Below are 21,210 nucleotides of genomic sequence, written 5' to 3' on the forward strand. Positions count from 1 at the left end.
ATTAGCAAGGCATGGTACAGCTAGTATGCTGAAGGATAGCTTCTAGATTAGCAAGGCATGGTACAGCCAGGATGCTGAAGGATAGCTTCTAGATTAGCAAGGCATGGTACAGCCAGTATGCTGAAGGATAGCTTCTAGATTAGCAAGGCATGGTACAGCTAGTATGCTGAAGGATAGCTTCTAGATTAGCAAGGCATGGTACAGCCAGGATGTTGAAGGATAGCTTCTAGATTAGAAAGGCATGGTACAGCCAGTATGCTGAAGGATAGCTTCTAGATTAGCAAGGCATGGTACAGCTAGGATACTGAAGGATAGCTTCTAGATTAGCAATGCATGGTACAGCCAGGATGGAGAATAGGTTCTAGGTTACACTGCATTGCATGAACAAAATGCAAATCTTTTATTGTGGAATATATAGAATATTAGCATCACAGTTACACAAATTAAACCATATCATTGACTGGTCTGATATTGACACACAACAATTGAAAAGATGAAAACAATTTCAAAAACACAAATATATTGATTTTCATAATGATCATACAGCCTCATAAAACAGACTGTTCTGTGGCAACTCGTACACACTCACGCAAACTAATGTGAATTGTTACAGTCACGGCCAGTCACAGCCAAAATATAGCAGGAGAATCAGTAGACAGTTGGTTATGTGATCATTTTGACACACTTCAAAACAGAACATGGATGATGCCATATGGTCAATATGTCACACAGCTATTAAATATTTGACCTACAGGAATAAAATGGACTTACAGTTGTTTTCTTTTGTGAACTATAATATACCTTTGAATTTCGATATTAATTTGTTAAATAAGCAAAATATACTGACCTTGGTTCAGCCTTTGCTGCACTGGCAGTCGGAGACAATGCCTCTTCACTTGTAGCCAATGGTATTTCATCATTTTCGGACTGCAACACAAAAAGTTCAGTCAAAATGGTAGTTACTAATCTTCATAATTGTATGCAATAACCAGCAACTGAAGAGTTCTGCAGGAGACGACACATCAGTAGAGTGCAAAGAAACAGTTTTATCATCCTGCATCAGATACTTACAGACATGCACACTTTTCAGACATACTAATGAATGAGCTACATACATATACCTTTTTAAAGGGACAAAGTCGCCCATATTTTCATGAATTTTGTTTGATACGAAATACTACTTATATTGTTTGACATGTTGAAAGATACTGAAAGAATGAGTGACCATGCATATATTCGACTCCGGTTTTAGACATGAAATTAGACATGAAACCATGGCAAAAATGAATTCATGGTCGTGACCATTAATTCATTTTTGCCATGGTTTCATTTAATTTGACTAAAATAGGGGTCGAATAAATACATGGTCACCCATTCAATCAGTATCTTTCAACATGTCAAACAATATAAGTAGTATTTCGTATCAAACAAAATTCATGCATGAAAAAATGGGCGACTTTGTCCCTTTAATGTCAGGAGTACCATATCAGTTGTTTTCTTAAAATCATTTCAAACAACAGACAAACCAAAGCTTCATTGAAGTTAAGAAAGTGATGAAAACTGTCCCTTGGTGACGTTTGATATTTAAATCCATTCAAGCTATAATTACACCATTTGTACAATTAGTTCATAAAGTTTTGCAGATGAATACCATTAGTTACAACCTATATTTGTACATGTATATATTTTGTTATGATGTTCTAAACTACATCCATCTCCTAAATCTCTCTACAAAAATCCATAAACCATACCTTCAAATCCAAATTTTTGGAAATGTGTGTATAAGCTGATTATGGGATGGTATTAAATACTGATAACCATACTTCAAATAAATAATGTTATCATATATCTACCATGGAGAACAATGAAAATATTGCAAGCATTCAAAAAGCTGTATATAAGACCTGTTCCATAACATTGACTGTTTCTAGACACCCGCAGGATAGAATTCTTGCCCCTGACTGTGCACTGAGACTTGCATTGCCCTATGCTTCATGCTAGGTGATATGTTGTACCAATGTCCTCATAAACACTGGTACTGGGAAATCTTTTCTTAGTAACCTCACAGTACATACCTTATCTTGGGATATGTTATCAAGATTGGCATTGTCACTAAAACTTCTTTTAATTGCACTGTCTATTGACTGCATCCACATCAGTCTAATATTTTCTGTATCAGCTTGTACAACACATGTCCTGTAAAAATGTAAATTGTTACATTGCAATCTGTGACAATCCAGGTTTGTGTGTACTTTCAGAACCAAAACAATGATGTTACTTTTTCATGAAGTAGCTGCAAGTTTAAGAGTGATTTCAAATATTTAACAACTGCAATAACAAAGCAAAGAAAGAGAATAGTTTACAAATCATAATAGATGATCCAATTACTACACCACAGATTTAACAAATCTACAATTCAGCTAAAAGCAAAAACTTAAGACTTTCTATTTTGTATTCAATTTCATATTTTAACAAAGATATGAATAAAAGACAAAATGTTTTACTTTATAGTGGTGAGCAGAATCTAGACAAAATAATGAAAATATAACATCCTGCAGTACTGTATCCATGACAACACAAAACTTGAGGGCATATTAAACATTCACTTATTCATATCATCTGCAAAATGTTGTAAACATTAATTTTTCATATTTCTAGATCATCTACACTTACTTTGTAGGAGATACAATCTCAAAACAAAATCTTCTTTCAATTTCATTGGCAACTTTGACAGTACAAAGTCTGAGATCTGCTACGACAGTGGGTGTATCCTATGAATTAAAATCAAAATTTCTCTGTTAATGAGTACTCCAGATAGATTTTTAATTTAACTTTCAGTAATTTCCACGATACTTCAAAGTTTCTACCTGTTATCTCTTATTGCCAGTCATAATGGCACTAGCACTTTGTTTTCAGATTGAATTCTTATCAATACTAAAATCAAATCAATAATGCAATCATGTTGACAACATTACATTGTGATTAAGATATTATCAATAAATTGTAGTGACTGTCACTCAAACAACTCTATGAAAACATGTTTCTGGCAGATAAGACTAACAACCATGTCCAAATAAAATTTACAACATCTTTACAATTATCTACTTGCATGAAAAACCTTCATGCAATGTCTACCATTTCTCATTGAATTCAGTTGAATTTAATGAGAAGTGATAAAATAATTGATTATGAATTTAATCCTCACCTTGAGCTTCTTCTGATAAATCAATTGATTATTTTGTATCACAAACCACCTCCTACAGAAAAATGAATGAAGATTTCATTCAAGGAATGCCAAAACTTTGATGTGTTCACAAGATGAATGACACAATGGCCTGATAAATTCATAGATGATTTTGTATCACACAATACCTTCTACAGAAAGAATAATAAAGTTATTTTATTTAAATATAAAACTTTGATGTTATGACAACAATTATAGAACCCCTGTCTTATTCTTAGATCACGGTGTTATTGCTATGCAAATTATCTCAAAGTACTCAAACAAGGATCACAAATTACTGGAGTTATAAAATAAACTCTCACGCTGTTTAGAATGGAACATTGCATTATGGGATAGTAAAGATAACACCAGACATTACAGATGCAAAGATGGCAAATACACAATGTGAGGAAGAATGTTTGTTTATTGCATTATTTGACTCACATTCTTTAAAATTATGTAATTTGAAACAATTTTATGCAATGTCAATCTAAACAGTCCAAATGTTTGAATAACTGTATCAAATGCAATTGATCAAATACGTCAATTAACATTCAATTTAAATAAAATTCTACCAACAAATATTTATATTTTTAGTGTGTATTTCAAACTGGTAATGCTTTTGACAAACTTAAATTAAACAATCTACAATATATCTCTGCATTAGCACCAAGGAACCCTAATACATTTTTTAAGCCATCATAATTGTGATCTATCGAAGGGTTTCCAACAAAACTGACCAGAGTTTCCCAAAAAATATTTTGTCATGATTTAGACAAAGTCCAGAGGTGAATATCAAGCTGAAGCATATTTCACTGTCAAGAAGAAAAGGGCTGTACTTTAAATTGAAATCCACAGGAATGTGGTTCAAATCAATTAAAATATGTAAAATTATGGCATACACTTGACTTGTTTTCACGGAATGTATACTTTGTAACAAACACTGATTTTTAGTCAGTTTTGGTGATAGAATTAAGAGAATTAAATTCCTGAATTGAATAACTGTATCTAGAATTAAAAGTCATCACATATGACTATACAGTTGATATAGTTCTGTTGTGATGTGTCAGAAAAAGCAACAATCAAAGCTATTTTACTGTTTCTCTTATTCAATGATTACAGTAAGACACTCACTATTGATCATTGGAAACAACACATAATGTACACACCACAGTATACCTGTACAGAGACGTGATTGTTAAATGAGCTATGCAATAAAAGATTGTACAGGTATTGAGGCATATGATTACAGGACCATACGTCATTCAAGCTGAACTTACAACAATTATAGCTGTTATCAAGAAGGACATTCAAAGCCAAAATTTGCCAAGATTTTCTTTTCCCAAAATCCATGAAGAAAACATAAAAGTAGTGGAAAATCAACCTGAATGGTTGCTAGGATACATCCAAAATTATAAACATTGATGTTTATAGAGGTTGGCTTCTTTGCCAGGCATGGTTTACCAATGCAAAGAAATGTGGTACATCAATGATCTGTACACTGTAGAGGCACCAGTAGTCATTGGTGAATTCATAATTACTTTCTATTGCCGTGCAAAAATATTAGAAATCACATTCTATTAGAGAGATGTGGAATCATATTGAATGGTACAAACCTATTCCATGTCTTGAATGCATTTGATGCTCTTTTAAACAAATAGCCTTCCATTTCATGTGGCAATCTGTCAGTTGGTACTTTATTTATAATACTTTCCTGTCAAGTAATCAAACACAAACCAAATAAATATACAACAATACATCCTAAAAGTAAATAAATATCACTTTGGGTAAAGACATTTCAAAAATCACTAACTTTAAAACTTCCATGGTGACATTTGCATTTTTCTCTGAACATTGTGGCTTTGATCAGCTGTGTGGTGTGTCTATGAGTTACACTGTGGCTTTGATCAGCTGTGTGGTGTGTCTATGAGTTACACTGTGGCTTTGATCAGCTGTGTGGTGTGTCTATGAGTTACACTGTGGCTTTGATCAGCTGTGTGGTGTGTCTATGAGTTACACTGTGGCTTTGATCAGCTGTGTGGTGTGTCTATGAGTTACACTGTGGCTTTGATCAGCTGTGTGGTGTGTCTATGAGTTACACTGTGGCTTTGATCAGCTGTGTGGTGTGTCTATGAGTTACACTGTGGCTTTGATCAGCTGTGTGGTGTGTCTATGAGTTACACTGTGGCTTTGATCAGCTGTGTGGTGTGTCTATGAGTTACACTGTGGCTTTGATCAGCTGTGTGGTGTGTCTATGAGTTACACTGTGGCTTTGATCAGCTGTGTGGTGTGTCTATGAGTTACACTGTGGCTTTGATCAGCTGTGTGGTGTGTCTATGAGTTACACTGTGGCTTTGATCAGCTGTGTGGTGTGTCTATGAGTTACACTGTGGCTTTGATCAGCTGTGTGGTGTGTCTATGAGTTACACTGTGGCTTTGATCAGCTGTGTGGTGTGTCTATGAGTTACATTGTGGCTTTGATCAGCTGTGTGGTGTGTCTATGAGTTACACTGTGGCTTTGATCAGCTGTGTGGTGTGTCTATGAGTTACACTGTGGCTTTGATCAGCTGTGTGGTGTGTCTATGAGTTACACTGTGGCTTTGATCAGCTGTGTGGTGTGTCTATGAGTTACATGTGGCTTTGATCAGCTGTGTGGTGTGTCTATGAGTTACACTGTGGCTTTGATCAGCTGTGTGGTGTGTCTATGAGTTACAATGTGGCTTTGATCAGCTGTGTGGTGTGTCTATGAGTTACACTGTGGCTTTGATCAGCTTTGTGGTGTGTCTATGAGTTACACTGTGGCTTTGATCAGCTGTGTGGTGTGTCTATGAGTTACATTGTGGCTTTGATCAGCTGTGTGTGTGTCTATGAGTTACACTGTGGCTTTGATCAGCTGTGTGGTGTGTCTATGAGTTACACTGTGGCTTTGATCAGCTGTGTGGTGTGTCTATGAGTTACACTGTGGCTTTGATCAGCTGTGTGGTGTGTCTATGAGTTACACTGTGGCTTTGATCAGCTGTGTGGTGTGTCTATGAGTTACATTGTGGCTTTGATCAGCTGTGTGGTGTGTCTATGAGTTACACTGTGGCTTTGATCAGCTGTGTGGTGTGTCTATGAGTTACACTGTGGCTTTGATCAGCTGTGTGGTGTGTCTATGAGTTACACTGTGGCTTTGATCAGCTGTGTGGTGTGTCTATGAGTTACACTGTGGCTTTGATCAGCTGTGTGGTGTGTCTATGAGTTACATTGTGGCTTTGATCAGTTGTGTGGTGTGTCTACGAGTAACATTGTGGCTTTGATCAGCTGTGTGGTGTGTCTATGAGTTACATTGTGGCTTTGATCAGCTGTGTGGTGTGTCTATGAGTTACATTGTGGCTTTGATCAGCTGTGTGGTGTGTCTATGAGTTACATTGTGGCTTTGATCAGCTGTGTGGTGTGTCTATGAGTTACATTGTGGCTTTGATCAGCAGTGTGGTGTGTCTATGAGTTACATTGTGGCTTTGATCAGCTGTGTGGTGTGTCTATGAGTTACATTGTGGCTTTGATCAGTTGTGTGGTGTGTCTACGAGTTGAGTGACGAGTTACATTGTGGCTTTGATCAGCTGTGTGGTGTGTCTATGAGTTACACTGTGGCTTTGATCAGCTGTGTGGTGTGTCTATGAGTTACATTGTGGCTTTGATCAGCTGTGTGGTGTGTCTATGAGTTATACTGTGGCTTTGATCAGCTGTGTGGTGTGTCTATGAGTTACACTGTGGCTTTGATCAGCTGTGTGGTGTGTCTATGAGTTACATTGTGGCTTTGATCAGCTGTGTGGTGTGTCTATGAGTTACATTGTGGCTTTGATCAGCTGTGTGGTGTGTCTATGAGTTACATTGTGGCTTTGATCAGCTGTGTGGTGTGTCTATGAGTTACCGATCAGCTGTGTGGTGTGTCTATGAGTTACATTGTGGCTTTGATCAGCTGTGTGGTGTGTCTATGAGTTACACTGTGGCTTTGATCAGCTGTGTGGTGTGTCTATGAGTTACATTGTGGCTTTGATCAGCTGTGTGGTGTGTCTATGAGTTACACTGTGGCTTTGATCAGCTGTGTGGTGTGTCTATGAGTTACATTGTGGCTTTGATCAGCTGTGTGGTGTGTCTATGAGTTACACTGTGGCTTTGATCAGCTGTGTGGTGTGTCTATGAGTTACATTGTGGCTTTGATCAGCTGTGTGGTGTGTCTATGAGTTACACTGTGGCTTTGATCAGCTGTGTGGTGTGTCTATGAGTTACACTGTGGCTTTGATCAGCTGTGTGGTGTGTCTATGAGTTACATTGTGGCTTTGATCAGCTGTGTGGTGTGTCTATGAGTTACACTGTGGCTTTGATCAGCTGTGTGGTGTGTCTATGAGTTACACTGTGGCTTTGATCAGCTGTGTGGTGTGTCTATGAGTTACATTGTGGCTTTGATCAGCTGTGTGGTGTGTCTATGAGTTACACTGTGGCTTTGATCAGCTGTGTGGTGTGTCTATGAGTTACACTGTGGCTTTGATCAGCTGTGTGGTGTGTCTATGAGTTACACTGTGGCTTTGATCAGCAGTGTGGTGTGTCTATGAGTTACATTGTGGCTTTGATCAGCTGTGTGGTGTGTCTATGAGTTACATTGTGGCTTTGATCAGCTGTGTGGTGTGTCTATGAGTTACATTGTGGCTTTTATCAGCTGTGTGGTGTGTCTATGAGTTACATTGTGGCTTTGATCAGCTGTGTGGTGTGTCTATGAGTTACACTGTGGCTTTGATCAGCTGTGTGGTGTGTCTATGAGTTACACTGTGGCTTTGATCAGCTGTGTGGTGTGTCTATGAGTTACACTGTGGCTTTGATCAGCTGTGTGGTGTGTCTATGAGTTACACTGTGGCTTTGATCAGCTGTGTGGTGGGTCTATGAGTTACACTGTGGCTTTGATCAGCTGTGTGGTGTGTCTATGAGTTACACTGTGGCTTTGATCAGCTGTGTGGTGTGTCTATGAGTTACACTGTGGCTTTGATCAGCTGTGTGGTGTGTCTATGAGTTACACTGTGGCTTTGATCAGCTGTGTGGTGTGTCTAAGAGTTACACTGTGGCTTTGATCAGCTGTGTGGTGTGTCTATGAGTTACACTGTGGCTTTGATCAGCTGTGTGGTGTGTCTATGAGTTACATTGTGGCTTTGATCAGCTGTGTGGTGTGTCTATGAGTTACACTGTGGCTTTGATCAGCTGTGTGGTGTGTCTATATGAGTTACACTGTGGCTTTGATCAGCTGTGTGGTGTGTCTATGAGTTACACTGTGGCTTTGATCAGCTGTGTGGTGTGTCTATGAGTTACACTGTGGCTTTGATCAGCTGTGTGGTGTGTCTCAGCACTACATTGTGTATGATGTGTGATTTAGACACAATTTTCAGAATGTGTGTGATGCGTGACTTGTATACAGTTTTCAGAATGTGCCCTACTTATAAGAGGTTGAGTAAACTTACCAAGTCATTCACTAAATTGTGTCTTTTCTCCATTTCCTTTTTTTCAGCCTCTGCCTCTGTTTGTAATTCTTCCAACTGTAATCAGATTTCAATGTACTTATTATCACAGTGACACTATCATTCCCTGCATCACTCGGAAACAGTGTACAGTTTAACTAAAGCCTTCAAACTCTACAAGTGCAATATTTAGAGGTTATTACCCAATACTGCCTGTTCCTGTGTCATATCAACATGAGTGTCATTTGTGCTGCGTCAGACACGAGACAGAGTCAAGTGTCTGACGCAGCACAAATGACACAAATGCTGATATGAGCCAAGGAACAGGTGATATTGGGTAAAAACTGATTTATCATATACCCATGCCCAGAATTTTTCTAATAGTACGAAAAACCTTGAATTTGTGGTTTTACTTTATTACGCCTTGTGCATAAATATGGAAATATTTGTGTGACTGCCTGCTGCAAGTCCTCCATATCTCAATGAACCCCAAGAAGAAAGACACCGGGATTTAAAAATCGTCGTACAGGAGGAACGTTTTAAGGTTCAATATGCTATTACAATTGTAACCATTCAAAATCTGTCCTCTGCTTAAAACTCTCATGATTTCGATCGCACTTGATCATTGTACGATGTAGAAAGATTGTTTGTTTAAGATGAAAGTTACCATGTCAACAGGAGTTGTGCGTGCATCATCGCTGACATGCCACACGCTCGTTACCTCTGTGGAGGCAGACCGTGCCATGTGAATGGCCGAATGTTTGCTAGAGCTTGGCTTACAGCAAAAAGAGTCAGCATGAACTCTCTCTTGTGCTGCGCGACAAAATAAACACAGCCAAGGACGTTTTTTACTGACAAAACACACAGACAATGTAGCAAATGTCATGAAATCTTTTTCTATTGACAAGTCATCGTTGATGACACAGTCCCCACTTATTAATGGGTACAAGTCCTCAGAGAGGATAGAGTCCTCTTCATTAATTAGGTCTGTGATAAAAATACTTTGATACAGATGGTGCTCAATGGCAAAGAATGAGTTCCATGGTGGTGGTATTAAAATGGCCGCCCGGTGGTCATATTGGATCGTATCGCAAAATAAATTGATGTGCATCTGTAGGTCATAGTGCTATGCCTTTGTGCCAAGTTTGAACGAAATTGGTTCAGCAGTGTCTCAGAAACTGTTGATGACGGACGGACGGACGGGACCCAATCTACAAGTCCCCGTTGGACTTGTCCGCAGGGACTGAAAAGGCGTGCTGGCGTTTCCAGGACTTACTTGTTTGAACGTGTTGATTTCGTCATGGATGTGTGAGACAAATATATCCATAAAAACATTGAAAAAATCTAAATTTCAATATTATCGATGACTTTATCCAACTTACAAACTGAAGCAAGGGTTTTCCGCCTACAGGAAGAACAGCTGACACTAAAAACGGATAGTGTCAATGGAAAAACACACTATGGACCCGACCCCAGTACGGATAATCGAAGGTGGGGGGGGGGGGGTTGGGGGGGGTTTTAGAGGTGTCAGTCAAACAGTCAATTGTGTGCTCGCTGTCGTTGGAATTTCATCTGGTCATTTATATTAGACGTGCGGTGATGAAGGTGGCATCGAATAATATAGATAAGGTGTATAATACTGGTGTTTTGATGGCAGCAATCTACTGTACATGTATATTGAGCTGCTTGATGCGGTGTTTGTTCAGTTGATGCTGTCCCAGTTTCGCTGAAGGTGCCGCCTCAATTGACCAAGGAAGTTTGTGTAGATGCAGACGCAGGAAACGTGATACCGCGCCGTTCAAATCTTTCTATACATAATTTACCATATTTTTGGTTTCAATTCTCAACTCATCATGAGGAACTTTTTGTAACAATTAGAATACAGATTGAATCTTTTGTTTGATTTGTTGGATTGATTGAGGCAGTGCGCCTTTGATGACGTTTAGTTTGGGTGTTCTGTCTGAAAAAAAAATCTGTGGCCGTGTTTATTTTGCTGCGCCTCACAACAGAGAGTCCATGCTGACTCCGTTTTTCACTGTAAAAAATATAAGAACTTTAACAGAAAACCATGGGAAAACATTACAAGACTCAACATGTGTTTCTGTTCAGCAAAACCCTTTAAATTTTTATGTTGGTGACATCGCTTCACAGGCAGAGAGTGGCAGCCATTTTGTTTGTTTACCTTGTTTACAATCAAATTGCAAATGTAGTTCGGGAACACTCCAAAACCGATGACGTTTATCGTGCATATCTCGACGTTTAACATGAAATATCACGGTTGATATTTTACGGTAAACATCACTTGGATGAAGCGATATGGGCATGGGTATATGATAAAATGCAATTATCATATACAACTACCATTATTAAGAACAATAAAATTTTGAAACCACTAAAATAGCCATACAGAATGCAATTCCATAACAATGACTGTTTCCTGGCACTCCGGACACACTGCATTCTACTGCTGCCTATGCATGTTCACTTTCTACAATTTCAAGGGACCCATTGGACAGTTGCCAAATAATGCCTTGCACTATGTATATGTACCTGTTAGCATTTCAAACTTAAACTACAAATTGGATGAAAATTGACACTACAGGAAAATAGTCAGTACTTGGCCAATTATACGCCAAAGGTTAGATGTATAATAATAAGGCTATTACAAAAATACTGCAAAGGATGTACAAGGGCATCAGTGCCAGTCTAGCATTGCTCCTTTCCTTTGTGTCATGTGATACACTGTACATATGTCATCATGCATTATCTGCATCATTTTTGTAATATCAATCTGTCATTTTCAGCTCATATTGGCATTTTCAACTCTGATGCAAACATTGTCTTCACACCATAGTCCTCTGTCAAATATGTATAAACTATATGAATCACAAAGCAATCACAGAATCTTACCTGTGAGGAAAGATGCTTAAAAAAAGAATTGGATTCCTGTAGGAGATCATGGCCTTGATGATAAAATGTTGACTGAGCTTGTATGAAGGATAGAATCTGAAAGATAATATATTTGAAATATTGTTAAAATAAAAACTGACGTACCTCTTCAGGTGTATTAAAGTATTGTACACATGGATAGGTTATTTGGACAAGCTATCAACTTTGCATTTAAAAAAATTATTTCTCCATATGCAAGGTTCAAACTGATCACTTTTTGCTCAAAGCCCATTTTCATGACATTTGCATGGCTTTTCATCCTAGGATTGAGGTAGCACATTGCAGTCCAAACTCAACACTTTTTTCTAGGAATAAAAGCAAATTTTTGCTTGAAAATATGAAAATTCCCAATTCAGTAGAGCACTAAGTGATTAGAATGTGGTTGGCAGTTTCAGAGTGTTTCAGAGTGTTGATTAATTCACATTTAGTCTATTGGAAACACCACAGTGTCAGATGCAGTCATATTGGGTCATGAAAATGGCTAAAAGAAGGTACAGTCAAACCTGTATACAGTGGCCAGTCAAGGGACTTTGCTAAAGTGGCCTTTATAGACAGGTGGCCTTTATAGACAGGTCACATAATTTTTTCGTAATCAGTAAATGTATAAATGTATTCGGCTTGTCGACTTGTTACATGTATCATAATTACAAATGAATTCTGTGAGTCGATCACCAGAGAAGGTAACAGGGTAAGACTAAGCAACATTATCAGAACAATTAAAATGCTAGATAAATTTGTTCACTGCAGCCAAAATGGCAGGAACAACATCCAGATACTATAAGTAAATGACAAAATTGCTACCATAAAATCAAACATTTCAAAAACAGACAAAACAAGATGGTAATATATTGAATGACTCATACATTATCTTCTTTCATCACAATATGATCATACTGAAGACTGAAAACATTAATCCTAACATCCCATTACCCAACAGATATGATGTCTTATTACATAACACACACACTGCATAGTGCCCTAATAACCATCAATTCTCCGAACAGTGGTGATATCAAAATAAATACTGGTACTAAAAATAAACAGCACAGAACAGAACTGTATCTTTGGATGCTACACTGGATTATTAATAAATTAAAGAGTGGAGAACATGATGAGTCATGTTTAAAAAGGAACAACCTTGATGTCTTTACACATTCATTTTCTATTATTTTAGAACCATATTCACACTTTTAATGAGAATCTTCTGACATCCTGAAGGAGTGTTAAAAAAAACTGCCTAAAACTGAGCTGGCACACAGAACTGATGAAGATAAATTATAAAATTTCTGGTACAAACTAACTGACTAACAAATATCACACATATCCAATATAGCCTGATATCTACATAGTTTCATTTCTACCACTCAGTATCGGAGTCAATGAATCATTATAAGGTACTACATGTAGTTGAAAGTGGGGTATGTGTCCTTGGCATTGACACAATTGTTACTTTTTGCCTTCCAACAGTTTGTCAAGGTCAAGTCATACATGTACCTCCTACAGAAGTCTAATAAACCTCCTTCAATAGATACTCTGAGCATTCAAGAGGCCCTGGTCTGAGATAAAGATCAATTTAATGATGTCAATAACTGTGATGTATTTAAGCAATAAAGCACTCCAAGTGACATTATACAGTGACATTTTGACCAGTTCATGACATATATGCATGAGCGATAGCGAGTGCATATATTGAAGTGAACTGGTCAAAATTGAGTGGTATACCATAATGAGGTGTCATTTATTGCTGTTATATCACAACAGTATATTGAAATTCTGGCGTGGAACATCCAAAACAGATTTTTGCTCAAGCTGAGAGCTTGCGAGTATCAATCTACCATCAATATCAATATACCATCCAGCCATGGTATATTGTCAATATATACGCTGTGTTTGTGCCATTAATATACTGCTATGATATAAAAATTCTTATACCTAGTAAATCAAATATCTCACTGAAAATCCAGCTAAGTGTTAATGGCTAGTGTGCGGTACAGTCTAAACATGGATCAAATGAAAACTGAAAAACTGCTATGTTTGCATTTCTATCCATGAGTTGATACAATAGCAAGAATTACCACAATGTCTATTGAAGGTATTTGTATTTAATTCATGGGATTAGGGATTTCAACAGGCACTTCAAACAAGTAAATATTCATTCAGTATTATTAAAATAAACACTTTACCATGGCAAACAAGATGTATATCTCATACTCACTGTATTAAGAATTTCATATCTTTTTCTTGACTCAACCATACTGATCTGTAAAACAAGATAACATCAAATTAATATAATATACTAACATCACTTTGCAAACTGATGGCATTATTTGAATACATCATGGCCAAATGTTGTATTACCAGATGGCCATTTCATTAATAGAACCAGTTGTTAAACATGCTATTTTTCAATGAAGATATTTTTGAACTGAAGAAATGAAATGCTTACCTGACAGACGTAATCCAAGGCAGTGTGTGCAAATGCAGACCTGGTTGCTGTTAAAACATTGTACACCTCTTCAGCCTCACCTGGTTTAGCTTTATTCACTTGTGCATGTTTGGCATAAGCTGAATCTAAATCATCGCTGATCTTATCAAACACTTTCTTTGTTTCTTTGACCTTCTTTATTTCTCTGTAAGGGATACAAAATAAAAGACTGCATTACAGGTGCCCATAGAGTACATCACGGCTGGAAGCGGGAAGTAAAAAAGTGTGGCTAGGGAAAGGAAATGAAACTTGCAACAAATGCTACACAATATTACACAATGGGACACATCCAGTGATACATCAAAATAAATTGAGAACAAAATATTTAAATAAAGTATCTAGCTTGAAATTTACTGCTATCAATAATATTGATCTCCGAGACTGTCTTGTCAAACTTTAATGAAATAATCATGCATTAAAAATCAAAACAGGATGCCACAATAAAACGTCACTACATGAAAGAGTCTGTGAACTCTGCGATAGCAAATGTGTAGGAGATGAACAACATTTCATCATTTCGTGCAAATTTTACACTGGTCAAAGAAATCTCTTGTTTAATGCAGTTCCAAAAAATAACATCACATTTTTTATGATATGCCTAACAAATTTGAATTCATAATGAAATATACAAGCATATCAATTCCTCCAGCACAGTACATATCTACATGAAATTCACAATGGAATGAAAATCAGGAATGTAATCATCTTGTTTTTTTCTTGCTATCTTGATGAAATTAATTATCCAATTGTTTTGGCATGATTGTTTTTCTCATATTATTACTTTGTTAATTCTGTTTTGCTTTCTTGTGAGTAACTTCCTAATTTGTTTTGTAACGCTTTTCTTCCCTTCAGAGGGAAGTTGTGTGTTCAATAAAGATTAAATACAACTTTGATCCTTATCCATCAATGCCTACGTTGCAAGTACATGAATATCTGGTAACTGTTCAAGCCAAGTTTTGCAATGATTTTGACCAAATAATTTGGACAATTACAAGAATTTGCAATGTACACAATACATTGCAATAAAATAAAATATCTCTAGGGCATTTTATATCAGATGCACTGTTTTTTGTCAGTAAGTTAGGTTACTTGAAGGCATGTCTATGGTATTCAGTACATCGTCTCATCTGTAGTAGTCACTACAGTGTCTAATCTGTAGCAGTCACTACAGCGTCTCATCTGTAGTAGTCACTACAGCGTCTCTTCTGTAGCAGTCACTTCGGCGTCTCATCTGTAGCAGTCACTACAGCGTCTCTTCTGTAGCAGTCACTACAGCGTCTCTTCTGTAGCAGTCACTACAGCGTCTCTTCTTTAGTAGTCACTACAACGTCTCATCTGTAGCAGTCACTACAACGTCTCATCTGTGGCAGTCACTACAGCGTCTCTTCTGTAGTAGTCACTACAACATCTCATCTGTAGCAGTCACTACAACTTCTCATCTGTAGCAGTCACTACAGCGTCTCTTCTGTAGTAGTCACTACAACGTCTCATCTGTAGCAGTCACTACAACGTCTCATCTGTAGCAGTCACTACAGCGTCTCTTCTGTAGTAGTCACTACAACTTCTCATCTGTAGCAGTCACTACAACGTCTCATCTGTAGCAGTCACTACAGCGTCTCTTCTGTAGTAGTCACTACAACGTCTCATCTGTAGTAGTCACTACAACGTCTCATCTGTAGCAGTCACTACAGCGTCTCATCTGTATCAGTCACTACAGCGTCTCATCGTGGGCAGTCACTACAACGTCTCATCTGTAGCAGTCGCTACAGCATCTCATCTGTAGCAGTCACTACAGTGTCTAATCTGTAGTAGTCACATACACTTAAAGGTAGGCAGGGTAGAGATATCATTCCTACAACAACAAATGATCTGTATTTTCCATCAGAGGGAAGTGTTAAGATGATATCAGCAGCTACATTACATTACAAATAATATGAACATGAATAGGTTGTACTTACTCTCTGACAAATCCACTCAAGGTATTGGAAATAGCTCTGTGTATCTGATCAAACAGCATCTGAAAAACACAAAAAAATTGCAATTCATCTGTAATAGCCAGTATTTGTATTGATTGATCAGGCAACATCGCAGCTAAAGTTTTCATTGCTTGAACTGATGTGTCAGGAACTTTATCAAGCAACGTTGATATTTACAACACACAATATTGTCAAACACATTTTTGTTTTACACTGTGAAGAAGCTTTACAGCATATGTTTTCAAACCTCAAACTTCCAAATAATTCACCTGTCTTTTAACATCAACAGAAATTTTCACAACCACTGATCCAGTCTCAAAACTTTCGTAGATCATAAACAAAAAATCAATAACTTGATCTTTCAACAAAATGTCAAGAATTTGTTGCCAAAGTTGAGTTGACTTTCTGACACATTGGCAGTGACAATGGAGGGTTGAGTTGAGTTGACTTTCTGACACATTGGCAGTGACAATGGAGGGTTGACTTTCTGACACATTGGCAGTGACAATGGAGGTTGAGTTGAGTTGACTTTCTGACACATTGGCAGTGACAATGGAGGGTTGAGTTGAGTTGACTTTCTGACACATTGGCAGTGACAATGGAGGGTTGAGTTGAGTTGACTTTCTGACACATTGGCAGTGACAATGGAGGGTTGAGTTGAGTTGACTTTCTGACACATTGGCAGTGACAATGGAGGGTTGAGTTGAGTTGACTTTCTGACACATTGGCAGTGACAATGGAGGGTTGAGTTGAGTTGACTTTCTGACACATTGGCAGTGACAATGGAGGGTTGACTTTCTGACACATTGGCAGAGACAATGGAGGGTTGAGTTGAGTTGACTTTCTGACACATTGGCAGTGACAATGGAGGGTTGAGTTGAGTTGACTTTCTGACACATTGGCAGTGACAATGGAGGGTTGAGTTGAGTTGACTTTCTGACACATTGGCAGAGACAATGGAGGGTTGAGTTGAGTTGACTTTCTGACACATTGGCAGTGACAATGGAGGGTTGAGTTGAGTTGACTTTCTGACACATTGGCAGTGACAATGGAGGTTGAGTTGAGTTGACTTTCTGACACATTGGCAGTGACAATGGAGGGTTGAGTTGAGTTGACTTTCTGACACATTGGCAGTGACAATGGAGGGTTGAGTTGAGTTGACTTTCTGACACATTGGCAGTGACAATGGAGGGTTGACTTTCTGACACATTGGCAGTGACAATGGAGGTTGAGTTGAGTTGACTTTCTGACACATTGGCAGTGACAATGGAGGGTTGAGTTGAGTTGACTTTCTGACACATTGGCAGTGACAATGGAGGGTTGAGTTGAGTTGACTTTCTGACACATTGGCAGTGACAATGGAGGGTTGAGTTGAGTTGACTTTCTGACACATTGGCAGTGACAATGGAGGGTTGACTTTCTGACACATTGGCAGTGACAATGGAGGGTTGACTTTCTGACACATTGGCAGTGACAATGGAGGTTGAGTTGAGTTGACTTTCTGACACATTGGCAGTAACGATGGAGGGTTGAGTTGAGTTGACTTTCTGACACATTGGCAGTGACAATAAAGGTTGAGTAATTGATAGATATAATTACACAGATATCAATTTATTACCTAATGTACATACATACACTTATCTCATCAAGCTGTTTAAAATAATTATTTTCATAGACAGTCTCTCTTCTACTGTTCATGTTATATTATCAATATATATCGTTATGGTGTAATTACCGAGTGCTGCTATATAAACTGATGTCTTTAGATTACTCATCAGATAACTAAACTCTTGATTACACCAAGTCAAGTGGCTGGCAAGAAAGCCATGGAAATACATTACAAAATATTTGTTGCTGCTTTGGTAATTTGAAGTGCTATCAAGCAGTAGAGAGACAGTATATGTTGCTTGTGAAGTAAAATTCAGATTCATCTGAATCTGACTTTTGGGTTTTATATGTGTTCAAAGAGCTTTGCAAAATACAAATGGTGCAGAAATTATGTAAAAATCACCAATTAGGAACAATACATCAAATTCTAAATCAATACCATTCAATCTATAACGCCTGAATAACATAAATTGTTAACACTAAAAAACAATACTTAAGTTAGGATAATGAATTAGCCTAGTTGAATGAGTGATGCACAGTGTACTTACTGCATGGTAATTTTGCATTTCTGATACAGATGTGATAAACCTTCCAACTGAGTCCTGAAAATAATACATCAGACACTGAGTTACCATCATGAAAATGATTCAAAATCTGAGAAGTATATTCACTTAATTATTCATGATAAAATATCAGCATGTGTAATCTTCTAACGTTGATAATTAGAAATGATATGATGAATGATTTGTGTCACAATGTCGCTAATACAACTGGTTGATTGGATAGATGAATACTGACCTTTACCAGACTATCATCTTTGAAATGAACTTTGACCTCCTTCAAACCATTGACAAAGTATCTGATGAACAGAAAATAATGAGAACACCTTCATCAAGGTCATACAAACACAAAGGTCATGCATTCTAGACAAAGAATTGAATTTGGAGATTTTGTGGAGCATTGAAAGATATCTTAGCACATATAACCTGGTTTGAATTACTGTAGTGTTCCATAAATTGACAATTTTGTTATTAAATACTTTATAGTTACATTCATAAATGTTATCACATTAACCTGTCAGCTATTAGAAAATATGGACAAAACTAAGTTTCAGAAGTGCAAATGATTTCTACAAATCAACAAAGAAAGTTAAAAGAGAGGCAAACTTCAACCTAACACAACAAAATTAATGAATGTTAAATTTCAACAACACAATAAGCTACGGCTGTTGACTGGTAATCTTTTAATAGTTTTAATTTTAGTTCTAATAACTGCCAACAAAGCACGATTTATTTCTGCCTCATAGAAATTGTAAACTATAAACCACATAAAACCCATTGTCTTCATATTTCATGACATTTATGGCACTGCAAATGTGAATTGACCATAAACCTATACATTATCATAAACTGCCGACCTAAAACATAGTAGCCATGTCAAACACCCAAAAAATTGTTCTGCCGAATGAAGTTCACATAAAAAGTCCCAACTTTGGAGGCATATTTCTCCTAAATAAACGATTTTTTTCACTCATGATACTCCATATTGATTGTCATAAACTTCTGCTTTCATTTGTAGACAAAAAAAATCGAAAAAGTATAACTAATAATAAGTTATAAAAACTTGAAAATTGGCTTTCGTTCTGGTGCACGGGTCGCCAGAAAAGGGTGATTTTGCGACCCCCATACTAAATGGAACATAGACTGAAACCTTTGGGCCGATTTCAATGTATGATTCCATGTTGGAAAGGCTAGATAATGCTCTAATACATCAGAGCCTCGATGTGGCGATATTCACAGGCTGTCATTGTTGGAAATTGAAAGAAGAACTTTGATCGAAAATCTCAGCCTCAAGACAGCAAAATTTTGGATGAGCGGCTATCTGATGATAAAATTTAGTGTATATTTAGTAAAATTCGAAGGTTTCATGAAATTTTGTTGAGCGGTTTTGATGGAAATTGATCGACAAGTACCGGTACATTGAGCACGATCGGGAGGTAGCACAAGTGCCACTATCGACATTTCCACTGCAAAAATTTAGCCCACAGGTCTTTGTTTGCCGTGTTGGCTATCGACATAGCTGCAGTAATTGTAGTCCACAGGTCTTTGTTTGCTGTGTTGGCTATTCAGCCACTGGCTGGGGCTGAATAGCCAACATGATAAACAACAGCCCGTGGGCTACAATTATTGCAGCTACCGACATTGTGGCTTGAGCTATGCGCACTGCATAGACAATTTGGATGAGTGTTTATTCGCATATAAACACAATATTTACTCATAGTTTTTGAAAGTTTGAAACCACTGTGATTCAGCATTTACTTCAGAGGATGCTTTAAAAAATGGAACTTGTAAATTTTTTGTGAATGAATGGAAAATATGGCTTTATTGTTAACAAATGCTAATAAACATCGGGTGGCAGCTGGCAGTATGGAAAACAAACGAACTTTGATGGAAATTTTTGACCTCACAACAGCAAAATTGGGGGTAACTGACTTTCTGATGATAAAGTTCAGTTCATGATAAGATTGTTAAGTGTCATGAAAATTTGACAAGTGATTTTGATGGAAATCAATCGACAAGTGCGTTGAGTCAATTAGAAGCCTGAGCGCCACCAAAGTTATGACCGAGCAAGGCCGGGTGTGTTTGCTCATAGACAGTGTATATATTCGCTTAAAACAAAGTATTTACTCATAGTTTTGAAACTATGAGTTTCAAAACTGTGAGTTATTAACTAGAACCAAATGAATATGACTGTCTACAAAATATACAAAACAATGCATTTCGTTCACACTAAAACATTTCAAAACTGACTTTTGTTCCCTCTTCATCAGAGTTGCTGTTAAAACTGTTACGTCTGTCTTATAATAGTTCATTTTCAGTTGATTTCAGGTTTATTGTGCTTGTTCAATTGCATCAATATTTTTCAATGCTGTAAAGAGATGTTTGATCAAGGAAGCAGTGACTGGTGTTTTCCTGTCACAGTGTATGTAAACTGTTCATGTACTCTTGCACAATAAATATCTATTACAGGGGGGGGGGGGGGGGGGTTGCTCGTTTCTGCTTCTCCCTGAAAAGATGTTAGTTTCAAATAACATTTTCAAAAAGTCGTACATATTTTCATATTGTGGTTCAAGAGGCATTACATAAAGGTATTGGTGACAAACATGTTTCATTGCAACCAGTCTTGACTTGGTGGCAGGAGAGCAAAAGGTCATTTGAACTTGGCAAGTAAACACCCACTTTCACATGTGGCGTTTCTTTTCTTTCATGAAAAACAAACATACAAATGGATGGTTTCATACATTTTCCAGAACAACTCATGAATAATGTTTATAAATGATCTTGTCATTGAATGAGAAGAATACAAAGAGTAGTTTCCAAAAAACCTGAAGTAGCATTTTCCAGCTGGGTTTTGTAATGAACTGTTGTAGTAAAATTTGTATTTCCCAGTGACAATGAAACCATCTTGATAAACACTGATTTA

The 21,210-nt window shown here is 37.3% G+C and overlaps 1 protein-coding gene across 3 annotated transcripts in view; it reads right to left on the reverse strand.

Moving 5' to 3' along the window:
* Nucleotides 1–21,210, reverse strand: part of LOC139136568 (arf-GAP with coiled-coil, ANK repeat and PH domain-containing protein 2-like) — a 78,803-nt gene that overhangs the window by 52,713 nt on the left and 4,880 nt on the right. For all 3 annotated transcript variants that reach the window (XM_070704309.1, XM_070704308.1, XM_070704310.1), the window contains exons 4-15: nucleotides 18,526–18,586; nucleotides 18,276–18,329; nucleotides 16,102–16,160; nucleotides 14,105–14,288; nucleotides 13,874–13,918; nucleotides 11,620–11,715; nucleotides 8,713–8,787; nucleotides 4,840–4,937; nucleotides 3,206–3,257; nucleotides 2,674–2,771; nucleotides 2,076–2,196; nucleotides 848–927 (exon numbers count right to left, since the gene is read on the reverse strand). In XM_070704309.1, coding sequence (XP_070560410.1) covers nucleotides 848–927; nucleotides 2,076–2,196; nucleotides 2,674–2,771; nucleotides 3,206–3,257; nucleotides 4,840–4,937; nucleotides 8,713–8,787; nucleotides 11,620–11,715; nucleotides 13,874–13,918; nucleotides 14,105–14,288; nucleotides 16,102–16,160; nucleotides 18,276–18,329; nucleotides 18,526–18,586 — 1,023 coding nt within the window. The remainder of the gene's footprint in view (nucleotides 1–847; nucleotides 928–2,075; nucleotides 2,197–2,673; nucleotides 2,772–3,205; nucleotides 3,258–4,839; nucleotides 4,938–8,712; nucleotides 8,788–11,619; nucleotides 11,716–13,873; nucleotides 13,919–14,104; nucleotides 14,289–16,101; nucleotides 16,161–18,275; nucleotides 18,330–18,525; nucleotides 18,587–21,210) is intronic.

The sequence above is a fragment of the Ptychodera flava genome, chromosome 7 (genome assembly GCF_041260155.1).
Source record: "Ptychodera flava strain L36383 chromosome 7, AS_Pfla_20210202, whole genome shotgun sequence".
NCBI classification, from domain to species: Eukaryota; Metazoa; Hemichordata; class Enteropneusta; family Ptychoderidae; genus Ptychodera; species Ptychodera flava.